The 16,646-nt window shown below is 41.2% G+C and overlaps 1 protein-coding gene across 2 annotated transcripts in view; it reads left to right on the forward strand.

The window, feature by feature from the left end:
• Positions 1-16,646, forward strand: part of ANOS1 (anosmin 1) — a 147,487-nt gene that overhangs the window by 16,243 nt on the left and 114,598 nt on the right. For both annotated transcript variants that reach the window (XM_075725128.1, XM_075725120.1), the window contains exon 2: positions 13,432-13,479. In XM_075725128.1, coding sequence (XP_075581243.1) covers positions 13,432-13,479 — 48 coding nt within the window. The remainder of the gene's footprint in view (positions 1-13,431; positions 13,480-16,646) is intronic.

The following is a 16,646-nucleotide window of genomic DNA, read 5'->3' on the forward strand; positions in this document are numbered from 1 at the left end:
GAGGGTGATTATTTGTGCTGTTTTTTACTGCTGAGATTATACTTTTCTACACACTTTTACAATATTAAAAGAACTTGCGATAGTGAAACAAAGTATTTATATTGGCAATGATGTTTATTGAGCATGTTGCCTTTCATATCAAAGAGGAGACATTTTATAGTAATATATCAAGACATTGGAATAAGATAGGGGATATTTGTCACAAATATTTTCTGTTGAGAAAGGTACTGCATGGAATTTATTCATTTATTTGTTTGTTTTTCTTTTAAAGGGAAATGAAAATACATGTATCCATCAGCTTGTGGTGCATATGGCTGATACTACTGCTTGAAATATTTATATCTTGTAAACTAATAACACATGCCAAAGAGAAAGGAAATACATTCCTGAAATTTATCATGTGAATTTCATGCAATTATATTGGAAATAATTTGTATGTTAAGTACAAGAGTGTAAGCATAAAATTTGATGGTGCTTGATATTGAGTCGTAATAACATGGGTACTGAAGAGCTGTTAAGTTTCAAGGGCAGTTGTGTATACCTACCCTTGCCAAAGGTACAAATGTAGTATATAATGATGTCCCTCCCATACATCCTGGAACAGAATAGGAGAAAATACAGTAAAACATCACATGGCTAGTATGTAGTACAATGCAGTTAGCAGTTTTGTAATCAGAAATAACTCCATGACAATGTAACCTGCATGGAGAATCCTGTGTTCATATAGTTTATAGTTAGACTGTTTATAACAGACATTTTAGATTATTGTTCTTTTTTTTTTTTTTTTTTTTTATTGTGCTTAGTGTTTTGCAAGTGTGGAAAGCAACACTGCCCTGAATGACCCTGAAACAGTGGGGCTTCTGAGGAAAATCTAGTCTAGTGGGAAACACTGAAATACTACTCTTGTGTGTTTTTGGGAGACGTTAAAAGTGTCTGAAGTGCATCTACACATTAGTGTTTTAATGTGGATCAGAGTTTGCTTTTGGAGTGAGTCTCCTGAGCATGATGATCATCTTTTGTTTCACATCATAGACCAGTCTGAGAGTTCATGCAATGGATTTCTTCTGGATGAACGTAACTGGAAGAGATGATCCAGGGGGACCTAATGTGCTTTAGCAACTGATGGGCATCATGTCCATGGGACCAGGCTAGAACTAGGTGAAGGAAAAGGGAAAGGGGAAGTTGGCATATATGTAATGGAGACATCAAGTCCATCAACACCAGCTATTTTGCTCAACAGATGTGTTCCTGTGGTTTACATGACTTCCCAGTGTGGAGACACCCTGGGGTGTTTGTAGCTGATTCTGGAATGATCAGCTGGTAGGGAGTGCAGACGAGCACAGGCGAATGCAGTCTGTGGTAAATGTACCACATCACATGCTGTTGGGAATTGCCCAACTAACCAATAATCTTATAAATATACAGAATAGTAATATGGACTATAATTTTCAGTTATAAAGTCAAATCAGCATTAAAAGCAGCATGCACACATTTCTGAAATCTGGAATATTACTATTTTTTGGTAAATCAGTTGTGTTTTTTCAAGTAGACTAAAATAGGTCATGTATGTCTACATTGATATTGTATTTTGCATAAGTAAACATTACCTTTTTATAATGTATTTTGTTCTTTTTGGTGTTAATTTCCCGGTGGGCTACGATTCTGTCACATCCTTGAGCTGGCATACACTTTTATTGTCTCATTATTTCATTTGTATAGCAAATTTTCTTTATGGCATGACAAAAAAGGCACATTGGCATTTTGGAAGGGTGGGCGTTTTGAAATAGAGTCCACAAACAAATAGTTGACATGCCATCTTTTGCTTCCCATATAAATGCTATTAGATTAGTTTCTGTTCACTTCGACTGGATTACTTAACCCCAAGAAATGTGTGCAGGATTTGGCCCAAAGTATATGCCTTAGTGTGAGATTCCATATTTAATTTTAATATCTTCATGTTAGTGTCAGTGTATTTAATTTCTCCTGTTGCTTAGTGAAGTGAAGTTTATTTCATCTGGATTCTTTTACAGATTGATAGAAACTTCTGCAAAGTAGAATAAGACCTCAGTTGAAATCAGTCTTAGATGTGGTAAGAGTGAAGTCTGTGAAACCACAAGAAGGCAGTCATAACTCACAAGTGTGGTGGAGATACAAGGATTCCTGTGGCTCATTTGTTTTTACAGGTTGTGTTTATCTAGTAGTTTTTCTATCCATTTGAGAAGATACTGCTGTAAAAAGGGAAAAGGTGTTCCATACTTGAGATGCAAATTTAATCCAAGCAATATGTGGTCTGTACTTTCAAAACTACTGATCTCTTGCCGTTTCATTGGTAATGACTTCTGGATTTTGAACCTGCTAATGATGACAGCCAGAGAACGAATACTGTTGTGTCTCACAATTCAGGTGATGGTTGCTGATTTTACTTAATTTCTTTTGTAATTACTCTGGTCTTAATGTTTTTTTCTGTGTTTTCATTTTGGTGTATGTAAAGTTGTGGCTTTAAATATTTTAGTGTAAACTCTAATGAAAACAGTCTGCAGTAGAAACAAAGGTTGAAGATGACTTTGCATGAACTCTTTAGGAAATATCAATGCAAGTTTTAGTCAATACAGTTGTATTTGTACCCATTCATTTACAGGAGGACCCACCATGTTGTTGTGACAGGAGTTAGTACATTACAGGTGATGGCAGCATTAGTGTAAATCCAAAAGAAAACCTGACTAAGACTTTCTAAAGTTTATTTGTGATATATATTTTCTGATGTTAAATCCAAATGTTTAAAATTAGACTGCAGTGTTAGTCAAGCTGTTACCCATGATAATTTAATTTTGGTTTATATTTACAAACTGTAGTTATGTCACCAGAATGAATTGTTAGGCTGATCAGTTTTATAACTATTTCTTACATCCAGTCACCTCTTTAAGTTAATTACTTTGCGTTAACCAGTAACCAACATTTACTTTTCTACAGTTTAAAACTCTGTGGTATAGAAATGGCTTCTGCTAAGGAGAATGTACATCTGATTTAGCTGTGAGGAATCAGAGTGGCTAGTTACAGTAACACAAGAACTCCAGGTGCATGTTCCAAAATGTGTTCTTCCCTTTGGCTTCCTTTTCAGAATACTGTTCCTCAGTTAATTTTTTCTTCTATAAAAAGAGTTGTATGTACTTGTAAGATGTCAGCAGAAATATGTGTACATAGTTAAGCTTAATGCTGTATTTCTACATAAATTTTTATATAACACACTCATCATAAAGTTATCCAAGTGTCTGATGGTAATATATTAAACAATGTGACTAATACCCACTAAGTACTGTTTGTTCTCTTACCTTTTCTCATGTTAGAGTCCTATGTAGTGATTTTTTTTGTTTGTTTGGTAGGTTTTATATGTTTTGTTGTTTTGCCTGTTTTGGGTGACCTTTATTTGGATTTATTGTTGAAGTTTTGATTTGTGCTTTTGTTAACTAGGGCAAAGTAAAAGGACATTTCTTATACATCAGGAAAACATGAAGATGTTATTACAGACTGCAAAGCACAGTCTCCTGCTGTCAGGCTCAGCGAGGGCTGGCTGCTCCCAGGGTATGGGGAGCTGAGGGCCGAGGGTGACCCCATCGCAGGCCGTGGCCTCTCTGAGGGGAACAGCCCCACAGGGTGGGCTGAGCTGGGTGCTGGTAGCTGGGCCATCAAAAGCCTCAGGCACAGCAAGCGATAAGCCAGAGTCCGGGGCAGCCGGGGCAACTGTGGGATGAGCGGGTTGACAGTGCGCTGGGTGAAGAACTGGCTGAATGGCAGGGCTCAAAGAGTTGTAGTAAATTGGGCTACGTCTGGCTGGTCACCAGCGGTGTTCCTCAGGGCTGAATCCTAGGGCCAGTTCTGTTCAATATATTGATCAACAATCTGGATGCAGGAGTTGAATGCACCGTTTGGTGATGATACCAAACTGGGAGGTGCTGTTGACTCTGTTGAAGGACAGGAGGCCTTGTGGAAGGATCTAGACAGGTTGGAGCACTGAGCTATGAACAGTAGGATGAAATTTAACAAGTCCAAATGCCGGATTCTGCACCTGGGATGGAGTCACACCGGGTTGGGAGAGGAGTGGCTGGAGAGCAGCCCTGCAGAAAGAGATGTGGGGGTGCAGGTTGACAGCAGGCTCAATGAGTCAGCAGCGTGCCCTGGCAGCCAAGAGGGCAAATGGCATGCTGGGGTGCCTCAAACACAGTGTAATCAGCCAGTCAAAAGAGGTGATTATCCCATGGTATTCAGCATTGGTGCGGCCTCACCTGGTGTACTGTGTGCAGTTCTGGGCCCCACAATTTCAGAAGGATAGGAAGGTCCTTGGATGTGTCCAGAGGAGGGCAACAAAGCTGGTGAAAGGGCTGGCAGGCACGTCCTGTGAGGAGCGGCTGAGGACTCTGGGTTTGTCTAGTTTGGAGAAAAGGAGGCGGAGGGGGGACCTCATTGCTCTCTACAGCTTCCTGAGGAGGGGAAGTGGAGAGGGAGGTGCTGATCTCTTCTCCCTGGGATCCAGTGATAGGATGCATGGGAATGGCTCAAAAAGGGAGGTTTATATCAGGGAGGTTTAGACTGGACATTGGGAAGCATTTCTTTACCAAGAGGTTGGTCAAACACTGGAACAGGCTTCCTAGAGAGGTGGTCAAGGCCCCAAGCCTGTCAGTGTTTACGAGGCATTTGGACAATGTCCTTAATAAAACACATTAACTTTTGGTCATCCCTGGAGTGGTCAGGCAGTTGGACAAGATGATTGTTGTAGGTCCCTCCCAACTGAAATTAGTCTATTCTATACTATTCTAAAAGGAGACAGAGCTAGGGACAGGGCTGGAGATGAGTCCTCAGCAAGCGGTCCCACGTCCAGCCACGAGACAGGGCCAGAACCAAGCTACAGCGTATACCCAGGAGATGAACTGCCCACAGCATAGGTGAGATGTCCATCCAGGATGCAGGGCCAGAGACAGGCACAGCTACAGCATAGCTCACAGAAGGACTGATGACACCAGCCGCGTTGAAATGGGACTTCTGGCCCCGTGGGCAGGAGGTGAGGCTGGAGAACCCATGGGGGGCAGGTCAGGGCTGTTAAGCCCACTCATGTCTTCAGGGCCCTGACACCTGCACACAGAACATTGAAACATGTGACAAAGGTGAAAATATCAGCTAACTTCTCTGGAGGAATCAAAACTATAAACTGAAAGTTAAGGGCTTTTGAAAAACAACAGTGAAAAAAATTGAAGATGTGATGCTGTATAAATTATGCCATGGCTACTGGGGGCTGGAGCAACCCCCCTCAACTGCAGGGGGGTTGGCTACTGGAGTCCCAGTCTGCTTCGTCAGTGTGTGTGAGATGGGCTGTACCAGCAGCTGTAGGGGGGACTGTGTTCTTGGGGGCTCATATCCAGGTGCCAGCCACTGGGAAGACTGGGATCCAGGGGCGCCTCCTGGGCAGACTTGCTTTTCTGCAGTATAAGATAAAGTTTTATATTAGCTGGGACTTCCTAGTAGTAATTAGGGTTGTCACAGGCTTTAATATAGCTTAGAGCTGATGAAAGCATGACTAACCAAGGTCTGATCATTTTCTATCAGGATGGGATGAAGTATCCCAATCAAATGTTTATAACAGAAAATGCTGCTATACATGCGAACACCATTCCTGTTTATCTAAGTATTGGAAATGGTCCTGCTCAAAAACATTCAACTTACAATTTGTTGATGCTTGCTTTATTCAATTTTATTCCTTACTAGAACCATTATAAGGCAGTGGAAATCACTTGCAAAGGAAGTAATTATTTCCTTAAGACATAATTTAAGATGAAATAAGAAACTTATAAAAGGAACAAAATGTACACTTTTCAGTTGTTTGTATGTCCTCCCTGTCTTCCCTGGATGGAAGACAAAGAACTAGAATATTTCTGGGATTCTGTTGTATTTTATGGGTGGTTTCATCTCGTACTGATCCCCTTCTGTCCATGGCTTCTCCAGTGGATGGTGTTCAAACTTTTCATACATTGGACAGGCATGTAGAAGTGCAGATGCTAAAAATATATTTGCATAAATTGCCCTTGAAGGATCAGTCTTGTTTCCCAGAGTTGGACTTCATCATTGGGTTTTTTCACCTTGCTTGTTCACCGTCTCTAACTCCATATATCTCCCGTTCATTTCTACAGAGTGGTTCAGTTTTACTGGCCAGGTTTCAGTCTTCACTCTAGCCTGTTGCTAAGAGTCATTTCAAAGTGCATAAGGGCTTAAATTTGCTCTAGCTTGGTGAAAGACTTCTGGGACAAGTGTTCAAGCTGTTGTATACAAGAGTATCCTCTTTTCATTTTTCTGCCGTATTTTCAAAGAAAAATGCATTCCAGTTATTTATATGCAAAAGGATAACTAAATACCAGAGCCCAGGAGAGGTGGGACTGTGGTTCCCCTGTCCATACATCTAATACAACTTTGAATTTAATGTCAAGAGAAAGGCTTTGAAAAACAAATTTTTCTTTGGCATTTCGTATCTGCTGGGTTTGGTATCTCTCCCCACAAAGTGCACAGGCTTTTCTGAAATTCATTCCTAGGTGCATGCTTTGGCATTTGGGAACTGGAAAGCCTAGTTTGAATTTGTTGATTCCATTTTGCACCTTAATTCCATACTTTAGAGTTGGGCCTGGGGACACACAGCACTGTTACAGATAAGTCCCTATATTAATTTGTGTCTTAGTGAGCATGCAGTCAGGAAATGTATGTCAGGCACAGTATAAATTATATTTTACCATTACATACAATTTCATGCTGTTGAGATTTTTGAAAGGTTAAGGAAAATGTTGGGAACCTGTCTCTTTAAATTCATCATTGCAGCAGCTATTGATTTGTCTACTCAAATGCTGTTTCACGTCAGTGGGTACTGTTATTTGAAGGGCTTATTTCTATGCTTTTTTGTCATTTTGAAAGAATCAGTGACATCATCAGGAGAGGCCACTTCTGAGAGATAGTGGCTTCACTCAAAAGTGTATTGAAGATTGGGCAGGGGAGAAAAGACTTCCCAAACTGATAATAGGTATACAGGTATTGTCATGGCAGATTAAATGGCTAGTTCATTTTTCATGGCTGATCTCTGGCTTTTCAAAAGAAGGGTTGTATCTCCTATCATAATTATGGACAGAGATGCAAATGAAGGAAATTATTTTTTTTTTTTTCCCCATTGCTTCAATGAAAGGCCAGTTTTTACTTGCTTTTGAAGGTTATTAATTTCTTTCCCTGGGGCACACTGTAGATAGATGAAGATTGATTCTTCATTGCCTCTCTACGTGCGTTTTTTTCTTACATGAGATGCTGCACAACTTTTCTTTTTTCAAGGCATAAGAGGGCACAGAACACAGATGTTTCTATCTCAGCTGTTTAGGCCCAAGGACATTTGTGGTTTACCAGAGGAAAGCAAGTGTGCACATACACTTGCTGAAATGAAGCCTAGTAAGACTGATTAGAGATACCAAATTCAGTTTAATTGAAAATACTTGTGGCTTGTATTTTCATGAAAAATTTGAATGATAAATCTCATAATATTTGTCTGATTTTTTTTTTTTTCCCTTTTTCCACCCCCTGCTCCTGTCTTTGCTTTTGTACATGCTCGCCATATATATGTCAAACAGTCCTGGCCTTTGAAGGTCTGATCTGTTTGTCTACATTTTCCTTTCTGGCAGACTGAAAGTGTGTGGGGCTCAGGCGGTGGCCTGAGTTCCTGTTGTCTCCACCTACTATGCAATGTTGGAGACTGTCTTGCTCTTGTCTGCCTGACGTTTTTCATATGATGTGTCGATGCTGGGAATATAGAATACTTGGAGTTTGTGCCATTGAGCAGTTTCTTCTCCTCTTCAGTATACAGATTGAGATACTTTACATTTTCCCTGAAGGTACACTGGTGGAAGGCTTATAGATGGGCAGAAACAGCGGTATTTAATCTTCCTCAAGGCCATTTCTGCACAGCAGAGTTAAGCCACCACTAAAGACAAAGTCAGAACTCTTACTGGCATAAGTCAGATCAGGATTGGGTTTGAAGAAAAACAGATGTAAGGGAACTGAAGATGTAATCTGGGAGCATGTAAAACACTACAGATAAAATACAATTTTCTGATAGTTTGAAATTACAGCTTCAGCCAGGTACACTAGATTAAAAGCAAAAAAAAAAATCACAGCTGAATGTTTGTGTAACTTAAATTAACCATTTGCTAAGATGCAGAGTGGAGGAGGAGAGCATTCAGTTAGCATTCCTGCTTTCTCTGATACCCTGTTGTTCAAAGGAAGCCTGTAGAATTTGCTCTTTCACCTTGTGCAACAAAAGATCATTCAAATCATGTTAGTTTGTAGGAAGTTGAAGTTGCTAAACAATACTTTTATGTTTTGCTAAACTTACTTTCTAATTCAAGAGGTAATAGTTTTCAGTAGAAAAATGAAAACATTTGGAGACATTAAAATTAAGAAGTAGGAAAACCACACATCTGGACATTTATGGCATTATTGTCTCAAGTAACAGATATAATTCAAAAGAAGGAGTGCTTTTGCTAGTTCAGTGGAAAGCAGCAGCATAACTGAAACAAAATGGCAAGCTGCTACTAATCTGTTATTGCAATCAGCTACCTCTGTCACATTTTATATGAAGAAGAAAGGGGATAAATTGAAGTAGCACATAAAATACTGTTTTAACATTACTGCTGGCTAGATCTGTAAATGGAAATAATAAATCCTCATAGCGCATTGACGGTAATACTGAAGTATTCCCACTAGCATATGTTATTTATGGCTGTGGTAAAGTTTTATTTCTTCTATTTATGTCTCTCTTTTTGAAGGGGTTGGACCTGACATGTTGCTCCTAGTTGCTCATAGGTAGTATTCTTACGTTAGCAAATCTGAGTTTTAGCTAAATTCTACAGTAACGGAAGATAAAAATGGTATTAGAAAGACAAATAATGATTGCATTGTAACCGGCTGGGAAGATAAGGCAAAAAAATGTTCATAAAATATTGAAATTAAATTCTATTAACTAAAATTCTTAAATTGCTCCTAAATTGCTCCTACAAGTGGAAAGGAGTGGGTATTTCTTTATAATTCTCATCCAAAGAGCTCCCTAGGTAGTGCAGAAATAGAAATTTTTAGCATTAGAGCTCATATTAAAAAAAAAAAAAGCACATATAAAAGTTTCTGAAATTCAGATTAAAAGTTGAGGGGCAAGAATAAGTATATTTTGTATTAGTTTGGTTCTTTAGGTACAGGATACCAGGAGGCCTGTGTGGATGAACAAGGAGCTCCTAGCAATACTCAAACACAAAAAGAAAGCATAGGGAGGGTGGAAGCAAGGATGGGTAAACTGGGAGGACTACAGAAACATTGTCTGTGCATCCAGGGATGAAGTTTGGAAAGCTAAAGCCCAAATGGAATTGAATCTGTCCAGGGATGACAAAGACAACAAAAAGGGCTTCTGTAAGTACATAGGTGGCAAAAGGAAGACAAAAGGGGAAGCTCCTTGCTCAACAAGTTGGGACCTGGTTACCCAGGACATGGAAAAGGCTGAGGTACTGATGGCTGCCTTTGCTTCAGACTTTATTAGCAAGGCCAGCCTTCAAGAATCCCAGGGCCAAGAGACCAGGGGGAAGGGTTGGGGCAAGGAAGAGGTAGCCTTGTTGGAAGAGGATCAGGTCAGTGAATATGTAAGCAAAGTGGACATGAATAAGTCCATGGGCCGTGCTGGGATGCACCCGCAAGTGCTGAGGGAGCTGGTAGATGTCATTGCAAGGCCACTCTGCATAATCTTTGATCTATCACGGCCACTGGGAGAAGTGGCCAAAGAGTGGAGGAATGCAAACATCACTGCTCTCTTCAGGAAGGGAAAGAAGGAGGACCCAGGGAACTACAGGCCAGTCAGCCTCACCTGCATCCCTGGGAAGGGGTTGGAGCGGCTAATGTAGAAATACGTTTCCAGGCACCCTAAGGACAAGCAAATCATCAGGAGTAGTCAGCATGGCTTCACCAAGGGGAAGTCATACTTGACCAACTTGATAAACTTCTGCGATGAAGTGACTGGCCTGGCAGACAAGGGGAGAGCTGTGGATGTTGCCTAGACTACAGTAAGGCCTTTGACACTGTCTCCTGGAAGAAGCTTAGAGACAAGCTGTTGATGTATGGGCTGGATGAGCAGACGGTGGGGTGGATTGAAAACTGGCTGAATGGCCAGGCGCAGAGTGTGGTGATCAGCGGTGCAAAGTCTTGTTGGAGGCCCGTGACTAGCAGTGTGCCCCAGGGGTCAATAGCGGGTGCAGTCCTGTTTAACATGTTCACTAATGACCTGTTTGATGGGACAGAGTATACCCTCAGCAAGTTTGGTGACGTCACAAAGCAGGGAGGAGTGTCTGATAAGCCAGTGGGTCGTGCTGCCATCCAGAGGGACCTCGACAGGCTGGAGAAATGGTCTGACAGGGATGTCATGATGTTGAACAAGGGGAAATGCAAAGTCCTGCACCTGGGGAGGAACAAGACCATGCATCAATGTATGCTGGGGTCCACCCATGTGGAAAGCAGCTTTGCAGAAAAGGCCCTGAGGGTCCTGTTGGACACCAAGTTGAACATGAGCCAGCAATGTGCTCTTGCAGCAAAGGCGGCTAATGGTATCTTGGTCTGCACTGGGCAAAGTATTGCCATCATCTCAAGGGAGGTGATCCTTTCCCTCTCCTCAGCACTGGTGAGGCCACAGCGGGAGTACTGTGTCCATTTGTGGGGCTCCTCAGTACAAGAGAGACAAGGATGTCCTGGAGAGAGTCCAGTGAAGGGCCGTGAAGATGCTGAAGAGCCGTGAGCATCTCTCCTATGAAGACAGTCTGAGAGAGCTGAAACTGTTTAGCCTACAGAAGAGAGGACTGAGGAGGGAATCTCATTAATGCATATAAATACCTGAAGGGAGTGTGCAAAGAAGATGGAGCCAGGCTCATCTTAGTGGTGCCCAGTGATAGGAGCAGAGGCAATGGGCACAAACTGGAACTCAGGAGGTTCCCTCTGATCATCAGGAAACACTTTTTTCTCCTATGAGGGTGACTGAGCACTGGCACAGGTTTCCCAGAAAGGTTGTGGAATTTCCATCCTTGGAGCTATTCAAAAGCTGTCTGGACCTGGTCCTGGGCAACTGGCTCTCCATGTCCCTGCTTGAGCCGGCAGTTGGACCAGATGATCTCCAGAGGTCCCTTCCAACCTCAATCATTCTGCAAGTGTGTGACTTGAACAATCTTCATAGTCATAGCACTGTAGAATCATAGAATGTTTGGGTCAGAAGGGACCTTTAAAGATCATCTAGTCCAACTGACCCGCCTTGGGAAGGGACATCTTTCACTAGATCAGGTTGCTCAAAGCCCCATCCAACCTCACTTTGATCAATTCCAGTGATGTGGCACCCACTACTTCTCTGGGCAACCTGTTCCAGTGTCTCACCACCCTTATTGTAAATAATTTCTTCCTTATATCTACTCTATATCTACCCTCTTTCTGTTTAAACCATTGCCCCTTGTCCTGTCACTACAGGCCTTGGTAACAAGTCTTTCTCTGTCTTTCTTATAAGCCCCCTTCATATATTGAAAGGCTGCAATAAGGTCTCCCTGGCACTTCCTCTTGTCCAGGCTGAACACCCCCAACTCTCTCAGTCTTTCTTCAGAGGAGCCCTCTGATCACTTTTGTGGCCCTTCTCTGGACCTGCTCTAACAGGTTCATGTCTGTCTTTTACTGGTGACCCTAGAGCTTGATGCAGTACTCCAGGGAGGGTTCTCACAAGCATGGAATAGAGGAGGACTATCACTTCCCTTGACCTGCTGGCCACATCTTAAGAGCTTGTGTGAAGGTGGGGCTACGTACTTGTATGATGACATGCACAAACACGATCTCCTCAGATATTCTCTAAGAGGGATCCAGCCTCATAGCACAGGCTTCATAGCTGTGGTAAGCCAGCCATGGTATTCAAGCTTATAAGCTTTGCTGAGATCAGAATAGAATACTGGTGTTTTGATAAGGTGGTCTAGTTGGCTTACTTACAATGCATGCTAATGTATCTATTTCTCCTTCTTAATTTGAGTTGTTGCACATCCAGAGAATAATTTTGGCTTTATCTGTCTGATTTTATACAAAAAAAGTTATGTGTATATATTATTCCATCATTTGAATCTCTCCTTATTAAAACAAACAAACAAACAAAACAAAAGTGTAGTCTTGCTAGTTGTTGGCATTCTGGCCTACCTGAATTCCTCTTCCCTGGAGACTGATTTCCAGCCCTATAGTCAGTGCCAAAAGTGAAGGCATAGTACAATCACATTAATTCATCCCTGTGGAAATACCTTGCCTAATTCATGAGAAAGGACATCCTATTACTCCCTCATAGACTCACCATTGTAGTCAGATTGGGAACAACAAAACTACCAGAATCTTCTTCTATTCTGTTTCCAGAGTAAGAGCTTATACATTGTGGAAGAAATATATACGTATAAGTTCCTAAGTGCATGAATGTGCACTGTGTTGCAAAGTTTTACCCCATTTCTCGTGTTCACGGCACAGAATCACTTGGATCTTTCTGATGTTGTTTTGATCTTCCACTATACCGAAAATGAATCAATATTTTGTCTCATCTGTTAACCCTACAAACATATACTTCTGTTTCCTGAGGTGTGGTTTTTTTACTGATAAATATTGTTTCCAAAGTTGACCCTTCAGAAGCTCCTCTAGTAGAACAGCAGGTTGCTGTTTGTCCCTGTGCCAGTTTCATATTTGTCTTTCTGTTCTCATCATGTTCTCTCTTTCTTTAGCTTAAATTATTTTGCATGTGATACTGTATTGGTTATTTACTGCAGTGAAGACAAATGAGAGCTACAGTGTTTCCTGATATGGGAAACGTACTGTATTATCAAAAATGTAAAATAAAAGTGGCATGGTTGACTTTTGGTAAACTCATGTTGTGTTTAATTGAATTTTCCATTTACTTCAAGGCCGTTCATTATCTTCCCTTGATAATTTGTTTTAAGTATTGTGTAATACTGAAATGTGTTTAATGGGCTTTCCATTCATGGATCACTACCAATTCCTATAAATTTGTTAAATACAATTGTTACCTTTGTTTGCTTCCTAGCGAGTCTAGATAGTAAGTGTTTACAAAGACGGACTAAAACATGACTTCAGTCAGTTTTCCACCAGCTTTGCTTGATGAAATGCTTTCCGAACTTTTCTCTGGTCACTTTACGCTTCCCTGAGCCTTTTACTCAACACAAGGGAGTTGGAGTCATGATTGGTACTAATGTTGTGACACAACATCATACTCTAAGCAGAACTGGAAGGTGAATTCTGTTTAAACCTGTTAGGGTGATCATGTCTAGTCTTAAAGAAATATTAATATTCATGCATTTTTTCTTTGCCTTTCAGAACAATGGGTCACTCGCTTGGTGCCAGAACCATAAACAGTGTTCAAAGGTATGTCGTTTTTTTACCCCCTCTCATTTAAGTTACGTGGTTGCTTTCAATCTCTTGTCTGTAGATTAAGTGCTTTTCATCTCAGCCTGTTTTCAGAAGCATCTGTTTATATTTTATTTGGAAAATGTCAACCTATAATAAAATATCCAAAATTAAAACAAAGTGATTTAATCTTTCAGGACAAAGGAATCATGTTTGAGGATAAGTATCAAGCTTAGTTAAACCAATATAATTCCGTGGTTATTAACAAACTTTACACTGGCTAAAATCTGGTGAATCATTTGTGTTCTTTCAGTATTTTTGGTCATAAGAGAGTAAAAATGTCAATCGCTTTAAAATCTTCCTCCAGCAGCACCGACGTATGTGAACATTCAAAATTTCATTCAGTTTGGGTATTTAGTTTTTAGCCTGACACTGAATTTCTTTGAAAAAATTCTTGATCCAAATTGCAGTGGCTCTGCTGATGCCTTGTCCTATCCTAGCACTTTAACCCTGAAAGCCTACAGGGTAAGTGAGCTGATTGTCAACTGATTCTCCTGTGCAACAGTCTTTCTGTGGTGCCTGGATAGAAGAAACAATGATTTGGGAGCTTTGGTGGGTCAAAGTGGAATTACACACTCTAGTGCTGACTGTTCGTAAATGTCCTGGTTTTAGCTGGGATAGAGTTAATTTTCTTCCTAGTAGCTGGCATAGTGCTGTGTTTTGGATTTAGTGTGAGAATAATGCTGGTAACACTGATGTTTTAGTTGTTGCTAAGTAGTGTTTACACGAAGTCAAGGACTTTTCAGCTTCCCATGCTCTGCCAGGTGCACAAGAAACCGGGAGGGGGCACAGCCAGGACAGCTGACCCAAACTGACCAAATGGCTATTCCATACCATATTACATCATGCTCAGTATAAAAACTGGGGGGAGTTCACAGCAGGGCAGTGACTGCTGTTCAGGGACTGGCTGGGTATCGGTCGGCGGGTGGTGAGTAATTGCATTGTGCGTCACTTGCTTTGTATATTCTTTTATTTTTATTATTATTTTACTTTATTTCAATTATTAAACTGTTATTATCTCAACCCACGAGTTTTCTCACTTTTACTCTTCTGATTCTCTCCCTCATTCCACTGGGAGTGGGGAGACTGAGCGAGCGGCTGTGTGGTGCTTAATTGCTGGCTAGGGTTAAACCACAATAGTCCTTTTTTTGGCACCCAACGTGGGGCATGAAGGGTTTAAGATAATAACAGATTAACCAGAGTGTATTAAGGAGTTTATATGTGTTAACAGTTGCCGTTCACAATATTGATTCATGTGTTCTTGGTATTAGTTTATCTGATCTGCACCATGCTCTTTTTTTTGCTGTACATGTTAAAGATTGGTGTTGTTTTTTGAAGTTTGCTGTGTCTGCAGTGATTAGTGATGTTTTGCCTGGGAGACTTGTTATTAAAACACTGGCCTTGAGCTTTATCTGGTATTGGGGCTTTGTACTGAAGCCATTACTGTACTTCAGGTACTACCTCATGGAGAGAATTAGCAATTATACCTCTTCCTCTGAGAGGCTTTTTATGAAGGAAATACAGAATGGCACCTTCACAGCCTTCTTCTGTGATGTTTCCTCCTTCACTGCAAAAACTTTTCAGTATCTTGAACATCTGTGGGTAGTTAAGATGCTTCTATTGGTATTTCTTGGGAATATTGTTTCGGTTTTGCCATAAAAGAAAGTAAGGTCAAGGGACCTGCACAGGAGATCCAGTTTTTAGGAATAAAATGGTAAGATGGATGCCATCATATCCCAATGGACGTGGTCAGCAAAATAACAGCCATGTCGTCACCAACTAGGAAAAAGCAAACACAAGCTTTCGTAGGCATTGTGGGGTTTTGGAGAATGTATATTCCAAATTACAGTCTGATCCTAAGCCCTCTCTATCAAGTGACCCGGAAGAAGAATGATTTCAAATGGGGCCCTGAGCAACGACATGCCTTTGAACAAATTAAATGGGAGATAGTTCATGCAGTAGCCCTTGGGCCAGTCTGGGCAGGGTAAGATGTAAAAAATGTGCTCTACACCGCAGCCGGGGAGAATGGCCCTACCTGGAGCCTCTGGCAGAAAGCACCAGGGGAGACTCAAGGTCAACCCCTAGGGTTTTGGAGTCGGGGATACAGATGATCTGAGGCCTGCTATACTCCAACTGAGAAAAAGATATTGGCAGTGTATGAAGGGGTTTGAGCTGCTTCGGAAGTGGTTGGTACTGAAGCACAGCTCCTGCTGGCACCCCGACTGCCGGTGCTGTGTTCAAAGGGAGGGTCCCCTCTACACATCATGCAACTGATGCTGCGTGGAGTAAGTGGGTCACACTGATTATACAGGGGGCTTGAATAGGAAGCTCCAGTCGCCCAGGAATCTTGGAAGTGATCATGGACTGGCCAGAAGGCAAAGATTTCAGAATATCGCCAGAGGAGGAGGTGACGTGTGACACGACAGTAAACATTGACATGATTTAGCGGGCATGCGGGTTTTGGGTTGATGATTGGAATGATGATCTTAGAGGTCCTTTCCAATCTAAATGATTCCTAGTTTTTCGTTTCATTATGAATGATCCAGCCACCAAGCCAGGAGTCGTGGGGTTGCTACTCTACCCTTAACTGGTTTAGCGGCGGACTTGGTGATGTTAGGTTTCTGGTTGGACTGGATGATCTTAAAGGTCTTTTCCAACCTAAACAATTCTATGATTCTATCATGGAAGATACATCCCTTGGAAATTGACCTGAAAATGGTGAAGGTAGCATTTTTGTCTAATCTTCCTGAAAATGTATTTCTACAATAACTTAGGCTTTTTACCTTCAATAAATATTCTTTATTCTGTGAACATTGTATTGCAACTGGGATTAAATCCAAATAACATTGTTCTGTATTGTTTTAACAGTATTATCTATGTAAATGCTGGTGCTAACCCTTGTTTTTAATACATGACAATTTCTTCTTTACATTTAAAGAGTGAGATTACTGGTTCATGGATCTAGTTTCCATTGAAATGAATGGATGAATGTTATTGACTGTTCCATCACAGGAAAATAAAACAAAGTTGATCGCCTTTGTCAGTATTAAAACCACAATATAACAACGTCAGTGTAAGCAGGGAGTGGAACAATTCCTATTAGCTGTGCCACGCTGCTAAGGGTT

This window comes from Pelecanus crispus, chromosome 1 (genome assembly GCF_030463565.1).
Source record: "Pelecanus crispus isolate bPelCri1 chromosome 1, bPelCri1.pri, whole genome shotgun sequence".
In the NCBI taxonomy this organism is placed as follows: domain Eukaryota; kingdom Metazoa; phylum Chordata; class Aves; order Pelecaniformes; family Pelecanidae; genus Pelecanus; species Pelecanus crispus.